At 32.8% G+C, this 26,498-nt stretch overlaps 1 protein-coding gene across 4 annotated transcripts in view; it reads left to right on the top strand.

The window, feature by feature from the left end:
• Nucleotides 1–26,498, top strand: part of LOC105475417 (semaphorin 3A) — a 539,208-nt gene that overhangs the window by 426,154 nt on the left and 86,556 nt on the right. For all 4 annotated transcript variants that reach the window (XM_011730630.3, XM_011730633.3, XM_011730632.3 and 1 more), the window contains one exon: nucleotides 20,058–20,151. In XM_011730630.3, the coding sequence (XP_011728932.2) occupies nucleotides 20,058–20,151 (94 nt within the window). The remainder of the gene's footprint in view (nucleotides 1–20,057; nucleotides 20,152–26,498) is intronic.

The following is a 26,498-nucleotide window of genomic DNA, read 5'->3' as shown; positions in this document are numbered from 1 at the left end:
TCATATCCAGCCAAACTAAGTTTCATAAGTGAAGAAGAAATAAAATCCTTTACAGATAAGCAAATGCTTAGAGATTTTGTCACCACTAGGCCTGCCTTACAAGAGACCCTGAAGGAAGCACTAAACATGGAAAGGAACAACCGGTACCAGCCATTGCAAAAACATGCCAAAATGTAAAGACCATCGAGGCTAGGAAGAAACTGCATCAACTAACGAGCAAAATAACCAGTTAATATCATAATGGCAGGATCAAGTTCACACATAACAATCTTAACCTTAAATGTAAATGGACTAAATGCTCCAATTAAAAGACACAGACTGGCAAACTGGATCAAGAGTCAAGACCCATCAGTCTGCTGTATTCAGGAGACCCATCTCACACGCAGAGACATACATAGGCTCAAAATAAAGGGATGGAGGAAGATTTACTAAGCAAATGGAGAACAAAAAAAAGCGGGGGTTGCAATACTAGTCTCTGATAAAACAGACTTTAAACCATCAAAGATCAAAAGAGACAAAGAAGGCCATTACATAATGGTAAAGGGATCAATTCAACAGGAAGAACTAACTATCCTAAATATATATGCACCCAATACAGGAGCACCCAGATTCATCAAGCAAGTCCTTAGAAACTTACAAAGAGACTTAGACTCCCATACAATAATAATGAGAGACTTCAACACTCCACTGTCAACATTAGACAGATCAACGAGACAGAAAGTTAACAAGGATATCCAGGAATTGAACTCATCTCTGCAGCAAGCAGACCTAATAGACATCTATAGAACTCTCCACCCCAAATCAACAGAATATACATTCTTCTCAGCACCACATCGTACTTACTCCAAAATTGACCACGTAATTGGAAGTAAAGCACTCCTCAGCAAATGTACAAGAACAGAAATTATAACAAACTGTCTCTCAGACCACAGTGCAATCAAACTAGAACTCAGGACTAAGAAACTCAATCAAAACCGCTCAACTACATGGAAACTGAACAACCTGCTCCTGAATGACTACTGGGTACATAATGAAATGAAGGCAGAAATAAAGATGTTCTTTGAAACCAATGAGAACAACGATACAACATATCAGAATCTCTGGGACACATTTAAAGCAGTGTGTAGAGGGAAATTTATAGCACTAAATGCCCACAAGAGAAAGCAGGAAAGATCTAAAATTGACACTCTAACATCGCAATTAAAAGAACTAGAGAAGCAAGAGCAAACACATTCGAAAGCTAGCAGAAGGCAAGAAATAACTAAGATCAGAGCAGAACTGAAGGAGATAGAGACACAAAAAACTCTCCAAACAATCAATGAATCCAGGAGTTGGTTTTTTGAAAAGATCAACAAAATTGACGGACCACTAGCAAGACTAATAAAGAAGAAAAGAGAGAAGAATCAAATAGACGCAATAAAAAATGATAAAGGGGATATCACCACCGACCCCACAGAAATACAAACTACCATCAGAGAATACTATAAACACCTCTACGCAAATAAACTGGAAAATCTAGAAGAAATGGATAATTTCCTGGACACTTACACTCTTCCAAGACTAAACCAGGAAGAAGTTGAATCCCTGAATAGACCAATAGTAGGCTCTGAAATTGAGGCAATAATTAATAGCCTACCAACCAAAAAAAGTCCAGGACCAGATGGATTCACAGCTGAATTCTACCAGAGGTACAAGGAGGAGTTGGTACCATTCCTTCTGAAACTATTCCAATCAATAGAAAAAGAGGGAATCCTCCCTAACTCATTTTATGAGGCCAACATCATCCTGCTACCAAAGCCTGGCAGAGACACAACAAAAAAAGAGAATTTTAGACCAATATCCCTGATGAACATCGATGCAAAAATCCTCAATAAAATACTGGCAAACCGGATTCAGCAACACATCAAAAAGCTTATCCACCATGATCAAGTGGGCTTCATCCCTGGGATGCAAGGCTGGTTCAACATATGCAAATCAATAAACATAATCCAGCATATAAACAGAACCAAAGACAAGAACCACATGATTATCTCAATAGATGCAGAAAAGGCTTTTGACAAATTTCAACAGCCCTTCATGCTAAAAACGCTCAATAAATTCGGTATTGATGGAACGTACCTCAAAATAATAAGAGCTATTTATGACAAACCCACAGCCAATATCATACTGAATGGGCAAAAACTGGAAAAATTCCCTTTGAAAACTGGCACAAGACAGGGATGCCCTCTCTCACCACTCCTATTCAACATAGTGTTGGAAGTTCTGGCTAGGGCAATTAGGCAAGAGAAAGAAATCAAGGGTATTCAGTTAGGAAAAGAAGAAGTCAAACTGTCCCTGTTTGCAGATGACATGATTGTATATTTAGAAAACCCCATTGTCTCAGCCCAAAATCTCCTTAAGCTGATAAGCAACTTCAGCAAAGTCTCAGGATACAAAATTAATGTGCAAAAATCACAAACATTCTTATACATCAGTAACAGACAAACAGAGAGCCAAATCAGGAATGAACTTCCATTCACAATTGCTTCAAAGAGAATAAAATACCTAGGAATCCAACTGACAAGGGATGTAAAGGACTTCTTCAAGGAGAACTACAAACCACTGCTCAGTGAAATCAAAGAGGACACAAACAAATGGAAGAACATACCATGCTCATGGATAGGAAGAATCAATATTGTGAAAATGGCCATACTGCCCAAGGTAATTTATAGATTCAATGCCATCCCCATCAAGCTACCAATGAGTTTCTTCACAGAATTGGAAAAAACTGCTTTAAAGTTCATATGGAACCAAAAAAGAGCCCGCATCTCCAAGACAATCCTACGTCAAAAGAACAAAGCTGGAGGCATCACGCTACCTGACTTCAAACTATACTACAAGGCTACAGTAACCAAAACAGCATGGTACTGGTACCAAAACAGAGATATAGACCAATGGAACAGAACAGAGTCCTCAGAAATAATACCACACATCTACAGCCATCTGATCTTTGACAAACCTGAGAGAAACAAGAAATGGGGAAAGGATTCCCTATTTAATAAATGGTGCTGGGAAAATTGGCTAGCCATAAGTAGAAAGCTGAAACTGGATCCTTTCCTTACTCCTTATACGAAAATTAATTCAAGATGGATTAGAGACTTAAATGTTAGACCTAATACCATAAAAATCCTAGAGGAAAACCTAGGTAGTACCATTCAGGACATAGGCATGGGCAAAGACTTCATGTCTAAAACACCAAAAGCAACGGCAGCAAAAGCCAAAATTGACAAATGGGATCTCATTAAATTAAAGAGCTTCTGCACAGCAAAAGAAACTACCATCAGAGTGAACAGGCAACCTACAGAATGGGAGAAAATTTTTGCAATCTACTCATCTGACAAAGGGCTAATATCCAGAACCTACAAAGAACTCCAACAAATTTACAAGAAAAAAACAAACAACCCCATCAAAAAGTGGGCAAAGGATATGAACAGACATTTCTCAAAAGAAGACATTCATACAGCCAACAGACACATGAAAAAATGCTCATCATCACTGGCCATCAGAGAAATGCAAATCAAAACCACAATGAGATACCATCTCACACCAGTTAGAATGGCGATCATTCAAAAGTCAGGAAACAACAGGTGCTGGAGAGGATGTGGAGAAATAGGAACACTTTTACACTGTTGGTGGGATTGTAAACTAGTTCAACCATTATGGAAAACAGTATGGCGATTCCTCAAGGATCTAGAACTAGATGTACCATATGACCCAGCCATCCCATTACTGGGTAGATACCCAAAGGATTATAAATTATGCTGCTATAAAGACACATGCACACGTATGTTTATTGCAGCACTATTCACAATAGAAAAGACTTGGAATCAACCCAAATGTCCATCAGTGACAGATTGGATTAAGAAAATGTGGCACATATACACCATGGAATACTATGCAGCCATCAAAAAGGATGAGTTTGTGTCCTTTGTAGAGACATGGATGCAGCTGGAAACCATCATTCTTAGCAAACTATCACAAGAACAGAAAACCAAACACCGCATGTTCTCACTCATAGGTGGGAACTGAACAATGAGATCACTTGGACTCAGGAAGGGGAACATCACACACAGGGGCCTATCATGGGGAGGGGGCAGGGGGGAGGGATTGCATTGGGAGTTATACCTGATGTAAATGACGAGTTGATGGGTGCAGCACACCAACATGGCACAAGTATACATATGTAACAAACCTGCACGTTATGCACATGTACCCTACAACTTAAAGTATAATAATAATAAATAAATTAAAAAAAAAAAGATAAGTTATACATGGTTCTTCCAGATTAAACTCAAAAATCAAAAGGCATTAAACATATATGACCAGCTGAAATTGCATTGAAACGATTGGTGCTTTTAGACCTACCCTTTGGCCACTGCTTGTATGATCAGTGATGCTCAGCCAAGCAGAAATTTGGACTTGAAACAGGTCAGCAAAAAGAAATATAATATAATTAGTAGTGACACTGGAGATTTAGCTGTTATTGTGAATGGAATAATGCCTTTTATATCATTAGCTATGAACTTATAATAAATATGACAGTAACCCACAGAGGTTACCATGGAAAGAGCCAAATTATTTAGTGGAAAAGATTTGAAAACTTTGAATCTTGATATTGAACAGTCACTTAATTTCTCTGAACTTTAGTGTTTTTGTATATTTGGATGAATTATATAAAATGTTAAGATAAAAAAGTCTTTATTACTTAAAAGTCATGGTTATTACTTACCTGAGTCAGGCATTATTTTGCCATTATTTGAATTGATATACAATTGTATAGCAAATTTTAAAAGAAATCAGGTGATGGTTACCAGAGGCTAGGAAGAATAGTCGGGAGGTAGAAATGAAGAGGGAATGGTTAATGGGAACAAAAATACAATTAAATAGAAGGAATAAGATTTAGTGATTGATAGCACAATAGGAGGACTTTAGTTAACAACAATTTATTGTATATTTCAAAACACCTGATAGGGTAGAATTGGAATGTTCCTAACACAAAAAAATGATGAATGCCTAAGGTGATAGATATCCCAATTACCCTGATTTATCATTATACATTGTGTACTAGCGTCAAAACATCACATTTACCCCATAATATGTACAACTATTATGTATCCACAATAAGTACAAAGAAAAAAAAAAGAAAAAGAAATACGGTTTCAAATTAGTATTCAATATAATAATAGTATATAATAAAGTACAAATATGTGTGTGTGTATATATATATGTACAAATAAAGCATCTCATATCAGATGCCCATCATTTAATGCCCTTTAATACAGATTTAAAGATAGGAAATCTTATCATACATTGGTTTATTTACCATAAAATTTTAATTCATCGGTTTTCAATCAAGTTTGGGCCTGGTTTACATTTTGACAGTCTAAGTTTTTAAAATGTTGTTATATATTACTGTGAAGATAAATGTCCAAATGACTCAAATTATTACATAAAATTTAGGGAATGAAACTTCTATTTTTATTATAATTATTTTAATACAGGTATGAATATCACTGTCAATTGGCATCATACATTATTTAAGTGACCCTGTAAAAAGGAGACAAGATTTGAATGTCTGCATTTTTAGGTATAGATGATGGCTCTGAGATGATGACATCTGCAATATTTTAATTTTGCCAAAGCCAAAATCTAGCTTTTCTACTGACTTTTTTTGAGTTTGAGTAATAGCAGTAATTTATAGAAATTATTTGAACTCGAAATCTAACAGCATCTTTGACTTTGCTTGTAGATATTCCATATTTAACATGCTCCTAGGTTTTTCTTAATCAATCCTTAAAAAGGACCTTGAGACTAAATTATTTCAAGTTTAACAAAATATAACCTTTTCTTTTCAAAGTAAGGAATAGTGTCTTTATACATGATCATAAATAAAGATGACTTAAAATATATTTATTTTCCAAGTAGTTTTTGTTTTATTTAGTAATAAAGAATTTTTGGAGTTACGATTATAATATTAGAAGTTACTTTAATTTCTCAGGAGTTACTACTTCACAATGTACCCAGTGTCTTTTTTGTTATCTTTTGCACTCCTTTCTTATGATCTGTTAATAGCAAATTAGGTTCCTTCCATGTTCCACTTCCCACTTCCTGCTGCTCATTCTTGTCATGTAGCTCTGTAGCTAGAACATAGCTCAGATAGTTTACAATTGGAAATGAATGAAACACATATAATATGTTATCTTTCAACATCATATACCTCTTGCTTCTGTGTACTCAAGGACATGTCAATACAATAGATCACTAGGATGATACAATTTAGAAAAGAATGACATTAAAGCAAAACCATGAGTCAGACAGATAAGGTACTCAAAAGGTAAAATTCATTTTTAAGTCCTTTTCTTCTACCACTTTGGGGCAAACCACCCTTAGCCTTGTTTCCAGCAGTGTTATAAAAAATAAAAACAAAAATAAGGAGGAGAGCATAAATTAAAATTAAAACAGGGAAACTTTTAGTTAATCCGATAATTAAATGTTTCTTTATTCTTAACTTCAAAAATAGACATTGTTGTTTTTTGTGTATCTAGATGTTTAAATATTTGTAAACAAAAGAGCATATGTAAGAGATTATAAATATAACATGTAACATTAAGTCATATGCATATTTATATGTTACTTAAAATATATGAGATAAAACATGTTTTATTTGTACGTTTATTTGTACATTTGTACAAATGTATATATGGATGTAATAAGTAGTCCAAAGTAATGTTTTAATATCTGCATATTTCCATTCAGTTTATTTATTTGCTTGCATAGTTTTTAGGGGCTAACCGACTATAATTGTTTGTATTACTCATCAACATTGGTAACACACGAGCTTGGGAAATTTTTACCAGTTTTTTTTTAATTCAATGGTGCCTAGACAGCTCGAAAACATAAATATGCCCCAATTTTTTTCCCTATCATGCCCCTATCAGTCTACTCTTCAGGTTGGATCATTCTTCTAAATATAGATCTATATCTAGATCTAGCTACAAAGATAATTAACATATACTATATATATATGCAATGATCTCATATATAGATATGAATCATGTGCATTCTTTCTTCAACTTATTTAAACCTTGCATTGTTTTAATTTGAACAAATGTAACACAAATTATATAGGAATTTATATCATAACTTACAGTAATTAATTATTTTTACTATTTTTATATTTTTATTTGTGTTAATATTGTCCCCACATGTAAACTTTAAAAGTTCTTAATCACAGAGATTAAAGTATATTTTTAAATAATTGTAAGTTGCAATTAGTAAGTTGAGTAAGATATTAATCAAACTTTCAACTACTCAAAATAATTTATAATAAATATTTAATATGTTTTCTCCAAATGAAAATATAATTTGGAGTGATAAATGTCCAATAAATATGAATGCTAATTTTAAGCCCACAGTATAATTTTTAACATCAAACATTGTAGTTAAAAAAACAAATTAAATGCCTGATTCATTATAGATGATGTAATCATAATTGTTTGTTTGATGCAAAGATGTCTTGCTCTCTAGACAAAAATTTTTACCAGTGAGATAAATTATTTATAAATAATTCAAGTATTAATTATAGTGGATTATAAATAATGACCTAAAAGCAATTCAACAGGTAATACAGAGTACCCTCTATGGTGATTAAGTTGATAGCAAAATAAGTCACTTAATATCTAGATAACTAAGAACCGCCCTGCCTGTATTTTGAAATCATTAAATATATATCCCTACAGTTCAACCCTTAATGTAGACATAAATATTTGAAACAGTTTTCCTTTTCTAAATAAAACAGAGACATAGTGTTAAATAGCAGTATGTGTGTGTCTGTATACATATAAAACATATATACATATATATTACATAATTACATATATATAATAATAAAGCAATGAGTGAAAAGCTATGGAGATTTATGATACTATGACAATTAAACTAGAGTTTCAAATCACTTTGAAGTTCCCATTAACTTCCTTGTCCAACCATAATTAATTGCTAAACTATATAGTACCTCTACCATGAGATAGGACAGCGGGACCACAACCCTCTGAAAACTTTGCTATTTGAAGTAAAGCTAGAGAATGGCAAGTATTTAGAAGATAAATGCAGTGTAGTTTTGGAGATCAGATGAGTTACAATGCTTTAGAAGGCTTGCAAACTCAAATGTCTACAGTGCTCAGTCAGTTGATATAAAAATATAGAAACATCTTAATAGATTTTTTTAAAAATGCAAAATAATAAGGAGTAATTGAAATTTTAAATTCGCCCTTGAAAAGCCCTTAGGTTTCATGAAAAGGCCTTCAAATTCAAGATTTCACAACTCTGTCTCAAGTAAATAAAGCCTGTTTCTGGGCTAGATTCACTCCATACACTGTCAGTTAAAGAAATTGCATAACGGGATACAGGGACCCTACTTATTGTAATACATGTCTCGTATGGTCCTTGTAAAACATATTTTAAATAGAGAAAAAATTTACGAATAGAATAAATTCCTAAATCCCATATGTTAAAGACCTAATATTTTAATGCATTTTCTTCAAAGTGTTTCTCCACACATCTTAAATAGTTGTCACAGCATTCCATATTCCTTCTGCAATGAAACAGTAGAGTTATTAAACATCTGTTTTTAACACCTATCTCATATTCAATTACATAGATAGGCAATACTTTGCCATTTCCCCCAACTGGCATTAAAATTTTTCAATATTTTAAATACTGAGTTCACCATGATGAACTTCTTGCTTTGATTTTTTTTTCTTTTTTCTTTTCATAAAGATATATTTACAGTAAAATAATCAAGTTAAATTGTACGGACATTTTTAACGATCCTCCAAATTCCCAAATTATTCTCTAAAATGTGCATTATCGCTAAGAATTGACAGAATTGTCTCTTTCCCAGAATAACTTTGTCAAAATAACAATTATTTTTGAAGTCTTCGCTAATTTGCTAAAAGAAAATCATATAGTTACATCATACCATTATGACAGCGCTTGAATGACAAGGCTTTGCTGAAACAAAGTTTGGTATAAATAAAATGTTAATACTTTTGGCCTCGTCACTTCCCAGATGGCATCTCTGAAAAAAATCTTGAAATGTAAAGAAACCATATGACTAGATTCCAATTCTTTTTACAGGACATATGCTCTTTTCTGTTGACATATTTACATTTAGGTTGATAAAATTTCCCAGTGATGTCTAATCGTGGATTTGACAAACATGTTTATAAAAAGAAGTGATAAAAAAGTAATAGCTTTACTTTCACAATTTAGTACTAAAAACATTGATGCTTTAAGAAATTATAATATCACAAATAAAAATAACTGTTTTGAGTGTAGAAGACTTAAAATGCACATATGAAGAGATCAAGTCAATTGTTCTATTACTTTACTTTTTGTAGACCATTGATTTGCTTTCTGACTCAGCTTACTTTACCAGGTCTCACTGGGGCAAAATGTTGTAGAGTAAATTGTTCATGTTCTGGACTTTCTCATTCTAGCCAAGATAGAATTTTCCCTTTCATTGTTATATATCTTGGGAGTTAACAGGCATTCATAGCTGAATAATTATACCATGGCAGGCATATGATATCTGCATAAACTCAAATTAAGCTCCTATTAAAAACATAATCTACTTGAAGTTTGAACACACATGCTTTCTGTTTTCCTTGGATTCTACCATTAATTTTAATGATGACAAAAAGCAGATGAATTATGACCCCAATGTTTTTTGGAGGAACCCAGATAAATTCAGGTCCCTTAAATTTAAGAGGGCAAATCCTATTTAATCCAACTCTAAGGGTTCTGTGCATGTACATATTGTATTAGAATCGGAATGGGTAACATGATACTAACTTTTCACAAACTTGGAAACAAAGTGACTTTATATATTTTTGCAAATAAAGTAGAAAATATGTTAATTCATTCTATTTACCTTTACTATGTTAACAGTATAACTTGAAGACCATATTAAATACAACACTATCTGTCACGGTCAATTCAGTTCAGATGAATTCAAGGTCTAATACATGCTTGAACTAAAGGAACTGCAAAGGCATATTAAGAGATAGTATATATGGTATAACAACTCTTTATGTCTGAAGTGTATCAGTAAAGTAGCATAGTTGAGTAAATCAAGTACGAAAAAAAAAATCAGGTTTTTATGATCTCTCCACTAACTACTGTTCTGGAAATAGGTTATGTGGTTTTGCTACAAACCAGCTTGTGAAATTAATCATTACTTTACTTTGTCTCTGTCTCTGCTACTTTATCTACAACAGTGGAACAATCACACCATGTATTTCAAGGGGCATTATAAGGTAAAAAAGTAAATATCTACAAAGCACTTAAAAGATTGTTCTTGGCTGATCGCTGCCTAACAGTTATTAGCAATAATTATCCTAGAAAATGAATTATTCACATGCTATCTATCATAACAAAGTTACACCATAAGTGTACTGTAAGTGTATCTGTGGTAATAAATTATAATTAACTAAATTTCTATAGGTTTTACATATGCTTCCTTATGTTAATACATATTTTTATTTCATTTAATCCTGGAATCGGTAGAGGATTTCCATTTCCTAGATAAGAATATTGACACTTCAAAGATATTTTTAAAACTTGTTTTAGAATATACAATCAATAATTTTACAATGAGGCAGAGAATCTAGATTTCATAGTCGATAAACCATAATATTTTTACTACATGCACCTTAAAGGTTAAGTAATGGGGAAATTCTTAGTCACAGAAAAGCCATATAATGCCTGGTGACCAATATCAAAGGTAAGATTTCTGCTACAATAGAGAAGTGCTTGAATGGACACAATAGAAGTTGAAGTCAATGGCCAGGCACAGTGGCTCCTTCCTGTAATCCCAGCACTTTGAGAGGCCAAGGTGGGCAGATCACTTGAGGTCAGGAGTTAGAGACCAGCCTGGACAACACGGTGAAACACCATCTCTACTGAAACTACAAAAATTAGCTGGGCAGTGACACATGCCTGTAATCACAGCTACTTGGGAGGCTGAGGCAGGAGAATCACTTGAACCCAAGAGGCAAAGTTTGCAGTGAGGCAAGATCGCGCCACTGCACTCCAGCCTGGGTGATAGAGCCAGACTCTGTCGCAAAAAAAAAAAAAAAAAAAAAAAAAAAAAACTGTGACTCATGCCTGTAATCCCAGCACCTTGGGAGGCTGAAGTGGGTGGATCACCTGAGGTCAGGAGTTGGAGACCAGCCTGGCCAACATGGTGAAACCCCGTCTCTAGTAAAAACACAAAAAATTATCCTGGCATGGTGGCAGGTGCCTGTAATTCCAGCTACTTAGGAGGCTGAGGCAGAAGAATCACTTGAACCCGGGAGGTGGAGGTTGCAGTGAGCCAAGATCACCCCATTGCACTCCAGCCTGGGCAACAGCTACGTCTCAAAAAAAAAAAAAAAAAAAAAAAAGTTGAGGTCAATGAGGGCAGAGACAAAGCATTCCTACTTAGATTCAGCCTGTAGATCAACTTTCTGGGAATATTGTCTAGCTCAATAATAAATATGATCTTTCCTTCTATTTTAGATTCTAGTAGAGATTCTCTAGGAACAGAGGTTTTAATCAGTAAATAAATTCTAGCCTAGATACAACTAAAGATCAATCATACAGATTATACATGAATATTAAACTGGATCATATTTATATAGATGGAATAATTTTACTGTTTAATAGGTAAAATGCATTTTTTGTCAAAACAATTATTAAGCAATTATGGTTGCTTTGTAGTTGTGGTTGCTGAGATTTTTTTCCTAAAGTGTGGAGTTTTTGAAAAAATAGTGGTTGTTATTTGAGTAAGCAAAATAACTATAATTAATGATTAAAACATTTTAGTTAGCAACTACATTTTAGATTTAAAACTACATATTATAATTATTATACATCTAAAGCTACTCAAAACTATTAATTAATATTAAAAAGTTAATATACTCAGACCCAAATTTCCTTATAGGTACACATCTTCCTTAAACTTTTATCTTTCACTGAAGTTCTTCTTTCAATTTATAATAGTAACTTATTTGCAGCAATTTATTGCTTTATTGAAGGGAAAGGTGAAATTCTAATGGAATATGGCTGTAAATCATAGCTAAATCTAAAGTAGGGTTAATACATTATAAACAAGGCAGAAAATTATACTTTCTTTTATTCGTGTGAGTTTATGTTTTAAATTCCTCAGCACTTGGTGAGAGAGATCAGGGTTACATTTCTTTGCATCTTCCCACAATGTATATTGTTAAATAACTACTTCTGACAGACTAATTTTATGAAGCTTATAATTAGTAATTGCTTTCATATTCTTTTGAAGATCCAAGGACTCTTAATAGCTTGCAATTTTGAAATAACTACGGAAAGTAAGGAAATTTCATACAGGTCAGGAAACCAAGTTTAAGCAATTTCATTAGCAGAAGAATGAGGGCTGAGGTTCAATAATTGAATTTGTAAAAATAAGTGAATTCCATATAATAGTATGTAGACAGTGCAAAGGGAAAGGTATTTTAAAAATCTGGATAATCTCTGCATTTATTTACAAGGATGGAGACAAGGAATGAAAGCAGACGTAAATGTAGATGTTCAGAGTGATATGACCTTAAAATTACACCGTGTTAGAAATGGAAAGACCTTTGCATAATTAATTTAGAACTTCTTACCATGACTACATAAAGTCCATAACTTTCTAAGATTGCTGATAAAACATATGTATGGTTTGCTTCATTTTTTAAGCTTTTTTAAAATAGCTTTTTTTAAGCCATAGCTTTGTTGGAATATCAAAGAGGATTCTGATGCTACAGATGTTGAGAAACATGAGTTAAAGAAGCTAAGTGACTTGACCAAGTTGCAGCATACAACACTTAAAATTCCTATAAACGGCCGTAATGCATAAAAAGACCTAATTCTTCCCTTCCCAAGCTATGGCAAATCATTCTTTGCCCTCTACCAGGCTTGTGTGTCTCTAAATCGTCCCTGTCAGATTCATCATCATATTGCACCTCTTTGATGCTATTGTTCTGCAACTAAAATTATCACTGTGTCACTGGCACCTTCTGAATACAGACTAAATTGCTTATTTTGGCATAGAAAACTCTCCAAAGTTTGGTCCCCACATTTATTTTTCAGCTTCATCTTTTTAATGTATGTATATATTCTTCATTGTCCAAACTCAACTTTATGTTATTCTTCAAGTATGAATTATATTTATTTTCTTTGGAAATTTTGCTGGTGCTATTTCCTCTGGATAGAATAATCTGTCTCCCTGCTTTCCTTTGCCCTCTCTCTGTGGATTCTATGGGCCTCCTACACTCATATCCAGTCCACACAGACACACACACCCACACCCACACACACACATCTTTCTACAAAATATATTTTCAATAATTCAATCAAATAAAGGTATTATTTATATACTAAAACAGAACATTCACTCCACTCATATTGAACTCTTATGGTTTCCAGTTTCTACTATTTTAGTGTGTTATGAATACTCGAAAATAAAATAGTTTTAGTGTATTATAAATATACTAAAATAAAATTGTTTCTACTATTTTAGCGTGTTATTTTGTGTAAATAATACTATGTTTGTGAATCCTGCATTTTTTATAGTGGTTAAAACCATGTTTTTGGAAAAAGATGTTATCAAGTTCTTATTCCCTCCATTATTAGCTTTGTGATTTGTTATTATATGCAAAATGTCTCAGTTTTCTCATCTGCAAAGCAGGTATTATAATAGTAGGGTTGTCATGAAGATTAAGTGAAATAATATATACATGAAGTTTTAAGGCAATGTTAACACTTAAATGAAAATAGCTAACAAATAATTTATAAACTCTATAATAGTGTACATAATGTATTATTGTTATATAATTTTTGTTCTACTCTGTGGTGTACTCCTTGAGATTCGCAACTACATCTTCCACCTCCATATTCCAAATACCTATATAAATCTTACATAGAAACAGCTCGATATGTATCTACTGAGTCATCAATATTTATATTAGTGCTTCAAAGACTTACATAAATTAATAAAACCTCAAAAACAAATACAATGGTGAAAATATCAGAAATCAATTATGTATTTCCATAAACAAAAAATTACATTTCACAAACCCAAGCAGTTTCTCTAGTTTGCTCCTCCACTTGCCTACATCCCAGAGCTGCCTGCAGTAATTTCTACTGAGCAAAAGAAGTCAGGAAAAAAACTACTGGAATGATGGGATACACAGGAGAGACATTACATTAATCAGAAATAAGTTTATGTTCCACAAATAAATAATTTGATAATTTTACCTATCAGTGAGGATGACCCTTTTGAGAGGGGTAACATTTATTGATTAGCTTAATATAAAAATCAGGTGAAGAATTACAAGGCCCAGTGAAAACTAAAGAGGAGCAAGATTAGTATAAAGGTAAAGGGACTTTAAACTATAGGTTTTATTTTTTAATCTTTTGTAACAAGAGTAGACTAATATTTGAAGTCTGTAAGCATCGATAATATATTAATAATAACACACGTACCACCAAGATGGTAAAGAGTATCATATTTCCTAAAACTCACTTTAAAACTTGGTAATATTTGAATTTTGTAGGCTAACATCTCCCACACAATTGTGTTCACATCTGTGTCAGATCCTTAAATTATTAACTCCTGAAGGCGAAATTATTAGCTCCTGGGATGTGTCTTTGCTACTTTTTGTATGTAGTTTTTCCACAGTCTCTTCCATCCAGTTACTAATTTTTTCACTCATTCATTGATTCTTTTATGAGCTTTAACTCAGTGCAAAGCTCTATATTTACATTTGAAAGAAATGCAGTTAGATTTGTCCCTTACCTTTAAAAAAAATCTAATAAAAAATAGGAATACATGCATCACCAAATATCAAGTTTGAAGTTTAAAGAAAATAACAGAAGAAAGATGTGAATAGATTGCTATGCAAGTTCCAGAGATAATACATTTTTCTCTCCTGGGGAAAATAACTGGACATTTAATGTACTGTGCATCATGGCCTAATCTTTACATAATAGGTAAAATTTGTACCTGCTTAGATTAGGGAAAAGTGACTCCAAGTTCATGAAGAATGACATACAGGAAAAATAGAGTGAGTATTTGTTCATCTGTACTACCATTAAATATGACTTGGCATAACTCCTGGCCTAAAAAAACAACCCAAAAACTAAACTGATGTTTTCAGTGTGATCCCTCCTTGTAGATCTCATGGACTTTTTCTACTATGATTGTGATCTGATGTCAAAATTTCTCTTCCTGGAGGTCCTCTGACTGTGGACTCTCTATTGTGTGCTGTTAAGGGCATAGGATTCAGGATTTGGACACGTGTTGTTCAATGGAAATGTTCTGTATTTGCCTTTATCCATTATAGAAGCCACTAGCTGCATGTGACTATTGACATCTTGAAATGTGACTCATGAAGCTGGAGAATGGAATTTTTCTTTTTGATTAAAGTTAAATAACCACAAGCAACATGTGACTGTAATATTGCACAGTGTATATCTAAAGTTGCCTTTTAAGGAAAAGTAAATTATGGATAAATTTGATCTGCAGAAGGATCTCTTTTGGTCAAAGTGCAATATGTCACAATATTTCCTCTGAGATCTTATTACACTCTTTATTTGCTGAAGCCAGTAGTTTCACCCTATATAGCTATTGCCTGTATACTATTGTTAATTCAAGTATGTGGAAAGGAAGACTAACCAATTATATCAGCAGGAATCTCTGAAGACTTCCAGGAAGTGACTTTTGAATTTAATCTCAAAGGAAAAGAAGGTCACCCTCAGGTTGGGGGCTGAGGATGAGTAAGAGCAGAATGAAGGGATCTCAGGCAGAGATGAGAAAAGGATGGCATGACCAGGGGAATATTCAATAATTTAGTATAACTGACATAGAAAGTGTCTTTTATGAGAAACAGAAAGGCAGGAAATACAATTTGAAAAAAAAATGATAATATGCATTCTTTCAATACTGTCCAACTATTAGTTTTCACATAATTTTATGCAATTTCCCACCTAAAATATTTATCCTATCACATATATAAAGGTTTCCTTTCTTTTCCTTTCCTTTCTTTTTCTTTTACAAACATCGTTTATGTTTTAATCATTAAATAAAACAACTAAAATTACAACTTTGTTACCTAAATTTATGACTTGGACAAGATTGAGATTTAGGAAATTTATTGCCATGAAGTCACCAATGGTTTATAATTTATAAGACTTTGGATTAGACATTAGCACAGTTATTATTTCCTCTAATGCCTTACCTCACCACAGTCTAATAACATTCAGGAAATCCAAAAGACAAAGGGGAGAGAGTGGTCTTGAAAGCTAAAAACAGTCGTTGAAAACTGATGCAATCATGTAATAAAATATAGCACAAAACCTTATATGATATGCTCATAGCATCTGCTAAAGCAATTAGAATCCGTGTAGCTAAAGTTTTATTCATGTATTTCTACAGTGAAAACTCTTTCAGCCCAAGTAAGACATATAAGCTATACAGTTTAATTGTAAACATTGGTCTTAGGATTTTCAGTCTTATTACTTGCATATGTGATCTATTTTACACTCTTCCAAAACAGAAATCCACTGGGTAGCAATCAGATTTTGAAAGTCCTTCCAAGTAAAGCTAGATAGTGGTCTCTGTGATATTTTTCATATGATAACAAAGGGTGTTAATATGTAATTATATTAGCACTGTTCTTTCATGATAATTCAATACCTTCACACATCTAAATTAAGGTCTTGCTCATTAGATAACAGAAACAGCAATATAGTGTCTCTTTATATCAATGACATTAAATTTGTCAGATATATTAAAGAGGACACTGTTTTAATTGATGATTTTCACACGCATTCTATGTTGTAAATTTTAGAGATTCTCAAGAAAATATTTTAATGAATTGGCAGTTATATTCCGTTTGAAAGAATGTCACATATTAGAAAAATAATGTATTTTTTCTAATTTAAATTATTTTTTCATGAAATGTTTTCAATTAGCTTCTCCTCTACCTATAAGAAAGAAGAATTTTCAATGCATTGTGAAAGGTCGAAATATTTACGTATATTTCAAACACGCCTTATAATTAAGACTGATAAAAATATAGACTGGCATTTCCACTGTGACATAAGATATTTCAATCATAGTAGAACAGAATAAGTTTACTGTAACGACTATAACCAATGGTTAAGGGAAATTAATAAATCTGTTTCAAGGGCATACTAAATATTTTGTAGACATTATTACAAGAACTCTTCACTTCAACTATGGGATTTTCGTATCTGCTTATTACAGGAGTCTGAGTTTCAGAAGGGTGTAGGAACTTGCCTGAGGCACAGAGCTAATAAAAGGCATAGCCAGAGATAACACCCAGTTCTGCCCGATTTCAACATCCTTAAAGTCCATTATTACATGTAATGGGCATGAATTTTACACTACAAACATGTGTAAGAAATGTCATTTTATCTCCCTATCCAAAAATCAAATTATATTTATTTCAGATCCTCATCTCACTAGACTGGAAAGGAAATTCAATTTATTTTGATTCTCTATGGAATCACGTAAGAATATAGAAGATTTACAGGGTAGATTCCCAGAAATTTGGGTAGGAGTTATATTAAAAGGAAACATATTATGTATCAGTAAAAGAGGTGACTAACTTAGTATTTATTTATGGGGTTGAACAAAAAGGAGGAAAGGAAAGGGATGCCAGCTTTGATTACCTGACACCATGACGAAGGATAGTTTTTCATCTTCTCTTGAACCATAACTGACACGCTTAACCTCTCTTCCTATGAGGTCTAATCCTTTACCTTGTAAATCAAATACTGCATGAAATTGGAAGTACTTCTCATCTACCTTGGCATTGTCTGATTAACTTGGACATATGATCCCAGACATAAAGTATCTTATGATTTGAGGAGATAGCACCTCTGTCTGTATCAGTAGTGTAAAATATCTTCTCGAGTACAAGAAAAGATAATATTTATAGCAATAATTTCTACCACACTACCACTTCGTTGTGCTGCTTCTTTTAATCTGTAATATATAGTCACATATACACATTTTAATATTTTGTATGAACTGTGACAATAGGGTATATGTCTTTTATTATGTTTCCTTTTTACTATTTCCTAATTTTTAATCAAAACACACATATATCTGGGTATTTCTTTAATGATTCTTCTAAGTTTTTGAATAGAATATATTGTTTCATATAATTTTAATATTTAAATGCCTACGATAAATTTGTATTTGTGAAAATGTTTGGAATTTAGTGATTTATATAAATGTCTTAATGTAATATTTCTTTCATATTATGTTAGGAAAGTTGAAAATAATGGCAACAACCTGTGTTAATTTTCATATTATTTTGTTGTACTGGCAATATTAACATTATTAATAGAATAGAAATGAAAAGCATTTAAAAAATTTTGCTGCTTTTAAAATGGTTCAAATAAATTATATAACCCTCCCAATTAACTTGTGATGTTAAATATCCTTATCTGCGCTGACATTTTAGGACTAGAGGCTCAGAGATATGAAACGGTGACCAGAAAACCAGAGCTAAGTCTGGTGCCTGGCTCATTGCGTTTTCCACTGTAACTTAGCACAATTCTGTGAAAGCCCATAAATTATTTCACAGTAGAGATTTTAGAACTAAGCTAAAGAAATATCATTAGTACGGGACAGCTAATTGCCAAATACAGAATAAATGCAAAGAAAGAAGAATAGAATTAGTAATTCTCATTCACGGTAATAAAAACAGAACACTTGGAATTTCTTCCTTTTTTAACTTTTGTCCTTAATTCAAATGAGTTTTAAGAGTAATAATTTGAAACCCTGCCATTAGTTCCATCAGAAATATTAAATGTTAAATAAAACGATCCTTATTGATCATGAAATGGACATCATTTACTCTCCCAAGATGGTAGAAAATACTTTTATGTGAATAGTAGAGAAATTGCCAAAAAATAAAAAGCTATTTTATTTCAGTCTGTGGATAACTTAATGTGCTACTGGAAAAAGCATACATATTCTTATCTAATTAATTCCCAGGGCACTTGGTTCTTAAAAGAATGCTCAGAAATGTCCCCAGATTTACTCCACTGTCACAAATAGATTGCAGTAGGTAGACACATTCTGACAACAGGGTCTCAAGCATGAATTAGTTATCTCCTTATCAAGATTTTTGATGTCACGCTTTCCTGCACATATTCTACCTTGAGACATGTGTATATTTTTTATATGTAGCCAAAAGTTTATTCCTGTTTCTGAGTACTTAGGGACCCAACAGAGCAGGCTTTCCCGTGGTAATAATGCGCTTGTTATTCCAATGACAGCACCTCCAGGCACGCTGCTCTCCTAACCTGGGATATTTCCCTCTTAGAGAAGTGAATGAGGCATTTCAGGCACTTCACCTGCTGCTGATGTAACTTAAAAATACACAAGAAGCATGTAGCCACCAAAGATGTACAAAGGACATAGTGGGGAAAATAAATTTGATGGCTATTTAGCATGTATTCCGGAAAGTACATACAGACAAGATTGTGTAATTTATTCTAGACAACTAGCGTAGTGAATTGCTATTTTTCTCTTCTACAAAGGAAGGAAATGAGTCATTTTATTTAAGTTTAACATTCTTTCCTCAAAAGCCATTATGATAGATCTTAACATACCTGTGTGATAAAATAATCACTCTCCTCTTATCATGACACATCCTGTTCTTTATCGTTCATTTACACATTATTACTTGTAACGTGCTAATTGCTACTAAATATCATTAAGCTAAGTAGATATTTGGCTTGCATTACCTACTTTCAATACACTTGATTTTTTTTGCCATCTTAGAAATTTGAACAAATAAAAATAACTCTTGTGTTGGACATGAATACTTGACATCTCTTTGATTAACTGATATGTTGAAAACACTCCCTTTTATATATAAAGGAAACCCTTTTCTCTCTTTTTTTAAAATCTACAGGACAATATTTTTAAGCTGGAGAACTCACATTTTGAAAACGGCCGTGGGAAGAGTCCATATGACCCTAAGCTGCTGACAGCATCTCTTTTAATAGGTGCGTAGTCAACAATCAAACAGTGAGTTTTCTACAGATAACAGTTTCCATGTTCTTTTTTACCTACCAAGATTTTCCATTATTGAAATGATAATTGTTTTACAAGGCAATTAGTTGTGATATATTGAAATGTTTGAAAATGAAGAAGAAACACTAAATGGTATTTTCATTATTGCACCAACTATTCTGATTCTTTTAATTGAAATGGAATAGGATCTTCAAATGGCTCAATTACTGTTCATCCCCACTTGGTACAGTTGGCAAAGACCCATTGTGTTACCTTATGCTGGCTCATCCTAATATCATATTACATATACTGGCTAAGGGAAGATACATTCTGTATTCACCTTTATTGAAATTAGCTCTTCTTTTTGGAAAATCTAACAAAATATTTGATGTGACTTCCTCTATCCTTTTCTGTAACCACCTTCTTTTCTAGTTTTCTCCTCTTTTCATTTAGCATTGCTTATAAGTGGGGAATACTTATAGTTCAAAATAATAGATGTAGATACAAATAAGATAAAACTTTAGTCTGTACTGAAAAACAAAGAATTTTTTCCAGACTCTTTTAACTACCTCTGTACTGGAGTTAACTAAATACACAAACAAAAAGTGGCAAATCATGAAGTAATTTTTAAAATTTTTGTTTTCTCTTTCTTTTATCATTTTTTTCTTTCTTTTTTATTTTGGAAATTTTGAGCATACCAACAACCTAAAACATAAAAAAATTCTGGGTCATGATTCTGTTCTTGAATGTATTTTTCTACATAATTGTGTAGAAATTATGTACCTTTTTGTTTCCCTTTTCTGTAAAATATGCAAAAGAATTATTTAATAGCAAAACAAAATAATAATGAAACTTTTCAAATCTAAAATTTCTAATTAAATTTTAAATAATAAATCTTGATTAAAAAATTAAATTTAAGTAATCTGATGTGTCATAAGTTTATAAAGTTTTCCATGTTTCTCTTCTTTTTTTTTCTACTCAGAAAAATAAACTCTAGTCATATTGACTGCCATATTAACCATGAAGATATATATATATTTTTTCTGTATTCTCTAGTGTTTTCTTTTATCACCATGTTTCACTGATCCTTATTCTATTAAGAAGAAATCATTGTGGCATGAATTATCTCCTCTGTTGCTTTTCAAATGGGGACACTTTTAGTCCATTTCATGCATTTATGCAGCATTTTAACAAAAGTTTAAGACCTGAAGGAATGCAGCATACCTAGCACACTTAACAATTTTCCTATTTACGGATGGCCTAGTGATTATTTGTGGATGACTTCCTCAAAAATACATGCTGAAATTTGAACGTTCTTTTAAACAAAGGGTAGGAGTCATATTTTGTATGAACTTACAACCTATACTTATTTAAATTGCACACTGAAAAAAGGATAGATATTCCTTAAAAAGCAGTGTGCTGAAGTGTGCCCAAAGCAGCTTTAATTTGTGCTGTGTTTCTCAGTAGGGACTTGCTTGATTATTTATTTTAATATTCCGCTGAGAAAGAATGATGACAAGTAGGTATTACATAGTTCATATGGTATGCAACCACCCAAAGTCCACAAAGAAAATGAAACTCCACAGTTCTAGTTTTATATTTGAATATCTTTGAAAAAGCCATATAGGTTTATGAAAAGGCAAAGAGAATGAGTGAAGTTCAGAAGGTCAAGAAGAGGATATGGCCAGAAAGAACAATAGGTGTTTCAGAAAAAGAACTTTCAGATGGAAGTGCAGACCTAACCTATCTAATATGGTAAAATGGTTTAGTAACTTTCAGAGGCATGTAGTGCTTTATTGACAAGACCAAATAAATTAACTTCTGAATTCATTGATAGCAAGATACAGAAAAAGAAACAGGCCATATTATACCTGGTAAAATCCTTCATACCTGAAACACCATTTTAATTCAACAGCTGTAACTCTCTGTGTTGAAGTTATTTGCTTTCTTTATAACTGTGCTATAAATTTTTCCTCTTATGGTACATTTAATTCCCCTTGTTGGGTTTTCCTTGGCATTTTCTCTCATACTTCTCTAAAAAGAATGCTCACTAGTTTAATGGAGATTTTTAACATAAATATTTTCTACGGCACTTCCCAAACTCTTTTACATACAAGGGTAACAGCTGTCTCAGAAATAAACAGGTTGTACTTTGTATATCAGAAAATGGCCGTTGGGAAAACCTATCTTCCCAAAAGTTTTTGGATATCTTCCTCATTTTATAAATAAGATAGGCATTTCAAGGTGGTTCCAGGCTGCTTCCTTCCCCAATACTGGGAAATAAAATTTCAGCCTGGGCTCAAACCATCTGTAAACTGGTTAGATGGATCTTGGCAGCAAATATTTTTTATACCATCAATCCCACTAGGAAAGAAGTAGTTTCAAACAGTAGTAAACTTTAAAATGAGACGACAGCTTAAAATTTTTAATTTCCAAAACTAGCAAGGTTTAGTATGACTTCTCTCCAAAAAGGCATGGGTTTTTAAGCTGAGGACTGTTGAGAATTTGGATTATCTCCTGAGTAATGCAAAGTTACCGAATTAAGTCCCCAAATCCAAGAACATGTCCTAAGTTTTTCAAACCAACATGGTAAAGTTAATTTTGCAATCTCCTTTAAAAGTGATAATTTTGTCAAGATGAAGTTGCTGTAGTCTTTATTTTTCTTGTTCTGTTGCCCAGGCTGGAGTGCAGTGGCATGACCTCAGCTAACTGCAACCTCTGCCTCCCAGATTCAAGCAATTCTCTTGCCTCAGCCTCCTGAGTAGCTGAGACTACAGGCATGTGCTACCAGGCCTGGCTAATTTTTATATTTTTAGGAAAGACAAGGTTTCACCATGTTGATCAGGCTGGTCTCGAACTCCTGACCTCAGGTGATCCACCCACCTTGGCCTCCCAAAGTGTTGAGATTACAGGTGTGAGCCACAGTGCATGACCTTATATTTTTTACCCTTTCTTATTTCATCCACCTGCAAATGTTTTTTTATGAATTTGTTTTTAAAAAAATATTTTATTACAGATAGCAATTACTCACCTGCTAATAATAAATGCCAGGTGTGAACATAGCACAAGGATAAATCTCAGTATTTTCCAACACTAATTAAGTACTGTCTCACATTTTCATGATGTGAAAGAATAGTCAACTTGAGAGCAATTTTATTTTTTCATTAAAATCTTTTCCAGGCAATGCAGCACTAGTAATTTAGAAATATTCCATCCCTAAGAGGTATTACTGAGTCCTATTTCAAAGTCCTGAGACTTTTAGCTAAGGTTATATCCTGAAGTCAAAATGCTGTCTTGTCTCAGGAAAGAGCATAATTTGACATTACAAAATGCTCTCACTTGATATTAGAGCAAATAAGGAACTCTCTAAGTTAATTGCATACAATTGAGAAAATTATTTTAAGCTCTCTGAGCTCAGTTTCCTTGTACATGAAATGGCATGGCAGTTTTGCTTTCACTAGTTCGTTGTGAGAAATAAAACAACATAACAGCATACTACCATTTTCGGTGCTTGTGTAATTCCGGAATATAAGCAAAGATAAAATAAGCAAACTTGTAGCAGTGGTTGCCTGTAGAAAGGCTGGGAGGGAGATTTGGTACCTTATAAATTTTACATTTTCAATTTTATACCATGTAGACATATAAACTGTTGAAAAATTTTAATTTTAAAAGAACAACATGAGTAATGAAGCCAACATATTATATTTATTGATATAGAGAAGGTGCTCAATAAATGTAATAGTGAAAAATTTTTCTTACATCCATGGATTTCATCCATGCTGTGTGTGTGTGTGTGTGTGTGCATGTGTGTGTGTGAGATAGAGGGGGTATTTTCTTTCTTTCTTTTTTTCCCTTCTGTTTCTAATTTCTTTGCTGCTCTGTGAGTGGAATTTACTTAAGGTGTTAACAACATAATGGCTTGGTGTTTAAGTTTGTTTGATATTTTGCTCACATCCATGTCACACTTTTCACCTGTGTTAGTAATGCTGCAATTTCATCAGGAAATGTGGTTTTGTTTCCACCTTCTGTTTCTCCTCACCACACCCTGCTTAGGAATTGTAATCCAATACATTCACTGATCTAAGCCACATTTTTACTTCATTTTGAGTTTTGAACAGAAAGTCTAGAGTATATATGAACTTTTGTTTTTAATACATACTTCTCAGGCAACTAAGCCATAATAGAAATGCAGTTCACAAAACTGTTTTTGTTCATCTCAGTACAGTATGCTCTCCTGTGAGAGAGTTAAGAAAGCTTCCAGTTAAGAAAGAATGGTCATATACTCAAATAGCAGCTTTTGTATTTGACAGTTTCTGGATGATAGTTTACATCTGTCAGCACTAATTTGTCTTAGTTCAATATATTTTTTTTGAAATGTTAAACTGCCCGTGTGGTACTTTTTTCTAGAGGCTTAAAGATCTTGTAGGGTATAGTATTCACAACCACCTTTTAATGTAGATAATAATTTCTAGATATATGATTCTACCATCAATTTAATAAAATTGGACAAATGTTTATTTCTTTCACAATTGGCTTAGTATATGTGAACAGCCCTAAAGTAGGTACCTCAATCATAACGCCATTTGAATTATTGCAGAATAACAATTAATACACTACTTCAGATTCTCAATAAGACATATATTAGGATCAGAAAATTGTCAAATTAACACTATGCTTAAGAATCAACATATAATTTGATAACTTCATAAGTGACCTAGAAACCACAAAAGAAGTTTGCTGAGTAAACATTTAAAAAAAAATATGTCCATTCTCCAAAATAAGTCAACTGAGGTATTGTAAATTTCTTATAGTCATCAGATACCTTTAGTTTATTTCAGAAAGCCACAGAATGTAAATGTTCAAGTTTATTAAATGGCATATACTCTGGTTTGATATTACATTTCTTCTTAATGAGAAATAAGAGAAGATAGAATATACTACTGCCTACGTTTTTGGGCAAAACAACAAAGATGTCATACCTTATCTAGAGCAATCATCATTGATAAGACTCCCCATAGAATTCTCACCAGGAAATGTGATCTAAGCCCTGGTGCAACTAAACAGTCACTGACATTAAGCATGGACAAGATGGGAATGTGCCCTTCATGGCCACTTAATCATCTGGTACCCTCCAGTTCAATAAAATCATCTAACTCTTGCCAAAAATCATATTCATGTGGGAGGTAATTTCCTATAGCTGGAGGAACTGGTGCCTAAACTGCATACTTATTTTGGTTTATAAGTCGCTTGTTTGATTCTCTTTTAGTCTTAAACGGAGTAGCTCGTTTACTGCATACCTCTTCTGCTTTCTCTGAAGGACCTTCTCAACTTTTGTGAAAACAGAAAGAAAATATTATTTCTGCCTTTACATTGCTTTGCATTGATTTTTGTCTTTCTAATATGAGGGTGGATAAAAAAATGTTATAAAACAACCAAATGCAAGAGAGAGATAAACACCTTTTCTATCCAAGTAACAGGTTTTAGTTGTTGATTTTACTATTTCAACTGCTTCTTGAATAGACTTTAAATATAATAAACATCATAAGTATGGATTTTCTTACCCTAAAGCAAGCTAAATGACAAGAATGATTGATTGATTACATTATTTACTCTAATATTTCCTATTAAACCTCCTGTTGGCATGGTTTGACTAAATTCTGATATTAAATTGTTCAGTTTTCATTTTTTTAATTATTCTACTTTTAGTTTTTTAAGTGTGGTTTAGAGGCAAAGAGGTTCAACCAGTAATTTAATTTTTTAAATTTTTTTTTAAGAAAAGAAGACACAAGCTATCTTCTCATAGGTGTTCCATCATGAAAATGTTTGAAATTTGCATGACCATTTTATGATGTTTTGACAATACACTTTTAACTGAGACCCTCTTATTCACTCAGACCAATAACAAATTATTCACCGGATGTTTAAAAATACATCATCTATTTGCTAATATTTTGGGAAAAGTTTAGATATTACCCTTAATAAAAATGTTGTGGTGCTTGAATATTGGTTAATATTAAGGAGACAACAGGCATTTATGTATTTCAAAGTGGCTTTGAAATTTATACATAGATTATCATAACATTTGTGCATTTTCAGAAAAGGGCTATTTCTGAAAAAAAAAAGGCATATTTTAGTGAGAACAAGTCAGATTCCACTTGATAGTTAAGTAAGTGAAGAGAGTATAAAGTGCTGTTGAATCCCAAAGACACCATGCTGTGACAATTTAGGATGACACGACAGAACAATTCACTTACTAATAATTTATACTCAATAAATTATCTAACCATCATTTTTATTTATCTTCAGTCACAACAATCCAAAATGAAAGATCACATTTTTA

Source organism: Macaca nemestrina, chromosome 4 (assembly GCF_043159975.1).
Source record: "Macaca nemestrina isolate mMacNem1 chromosome 4, mMacNem.hap1, whole genome shotgun sequence".
NCBI lineage: Eukaryota > Metazoa > Chordata > Mammalia > Primates > Cercopithecidae > Macaca > Macaca nemestrina.
This window is presented reverse-complemented; position numbering and strand designations above follow the sequence as displayed.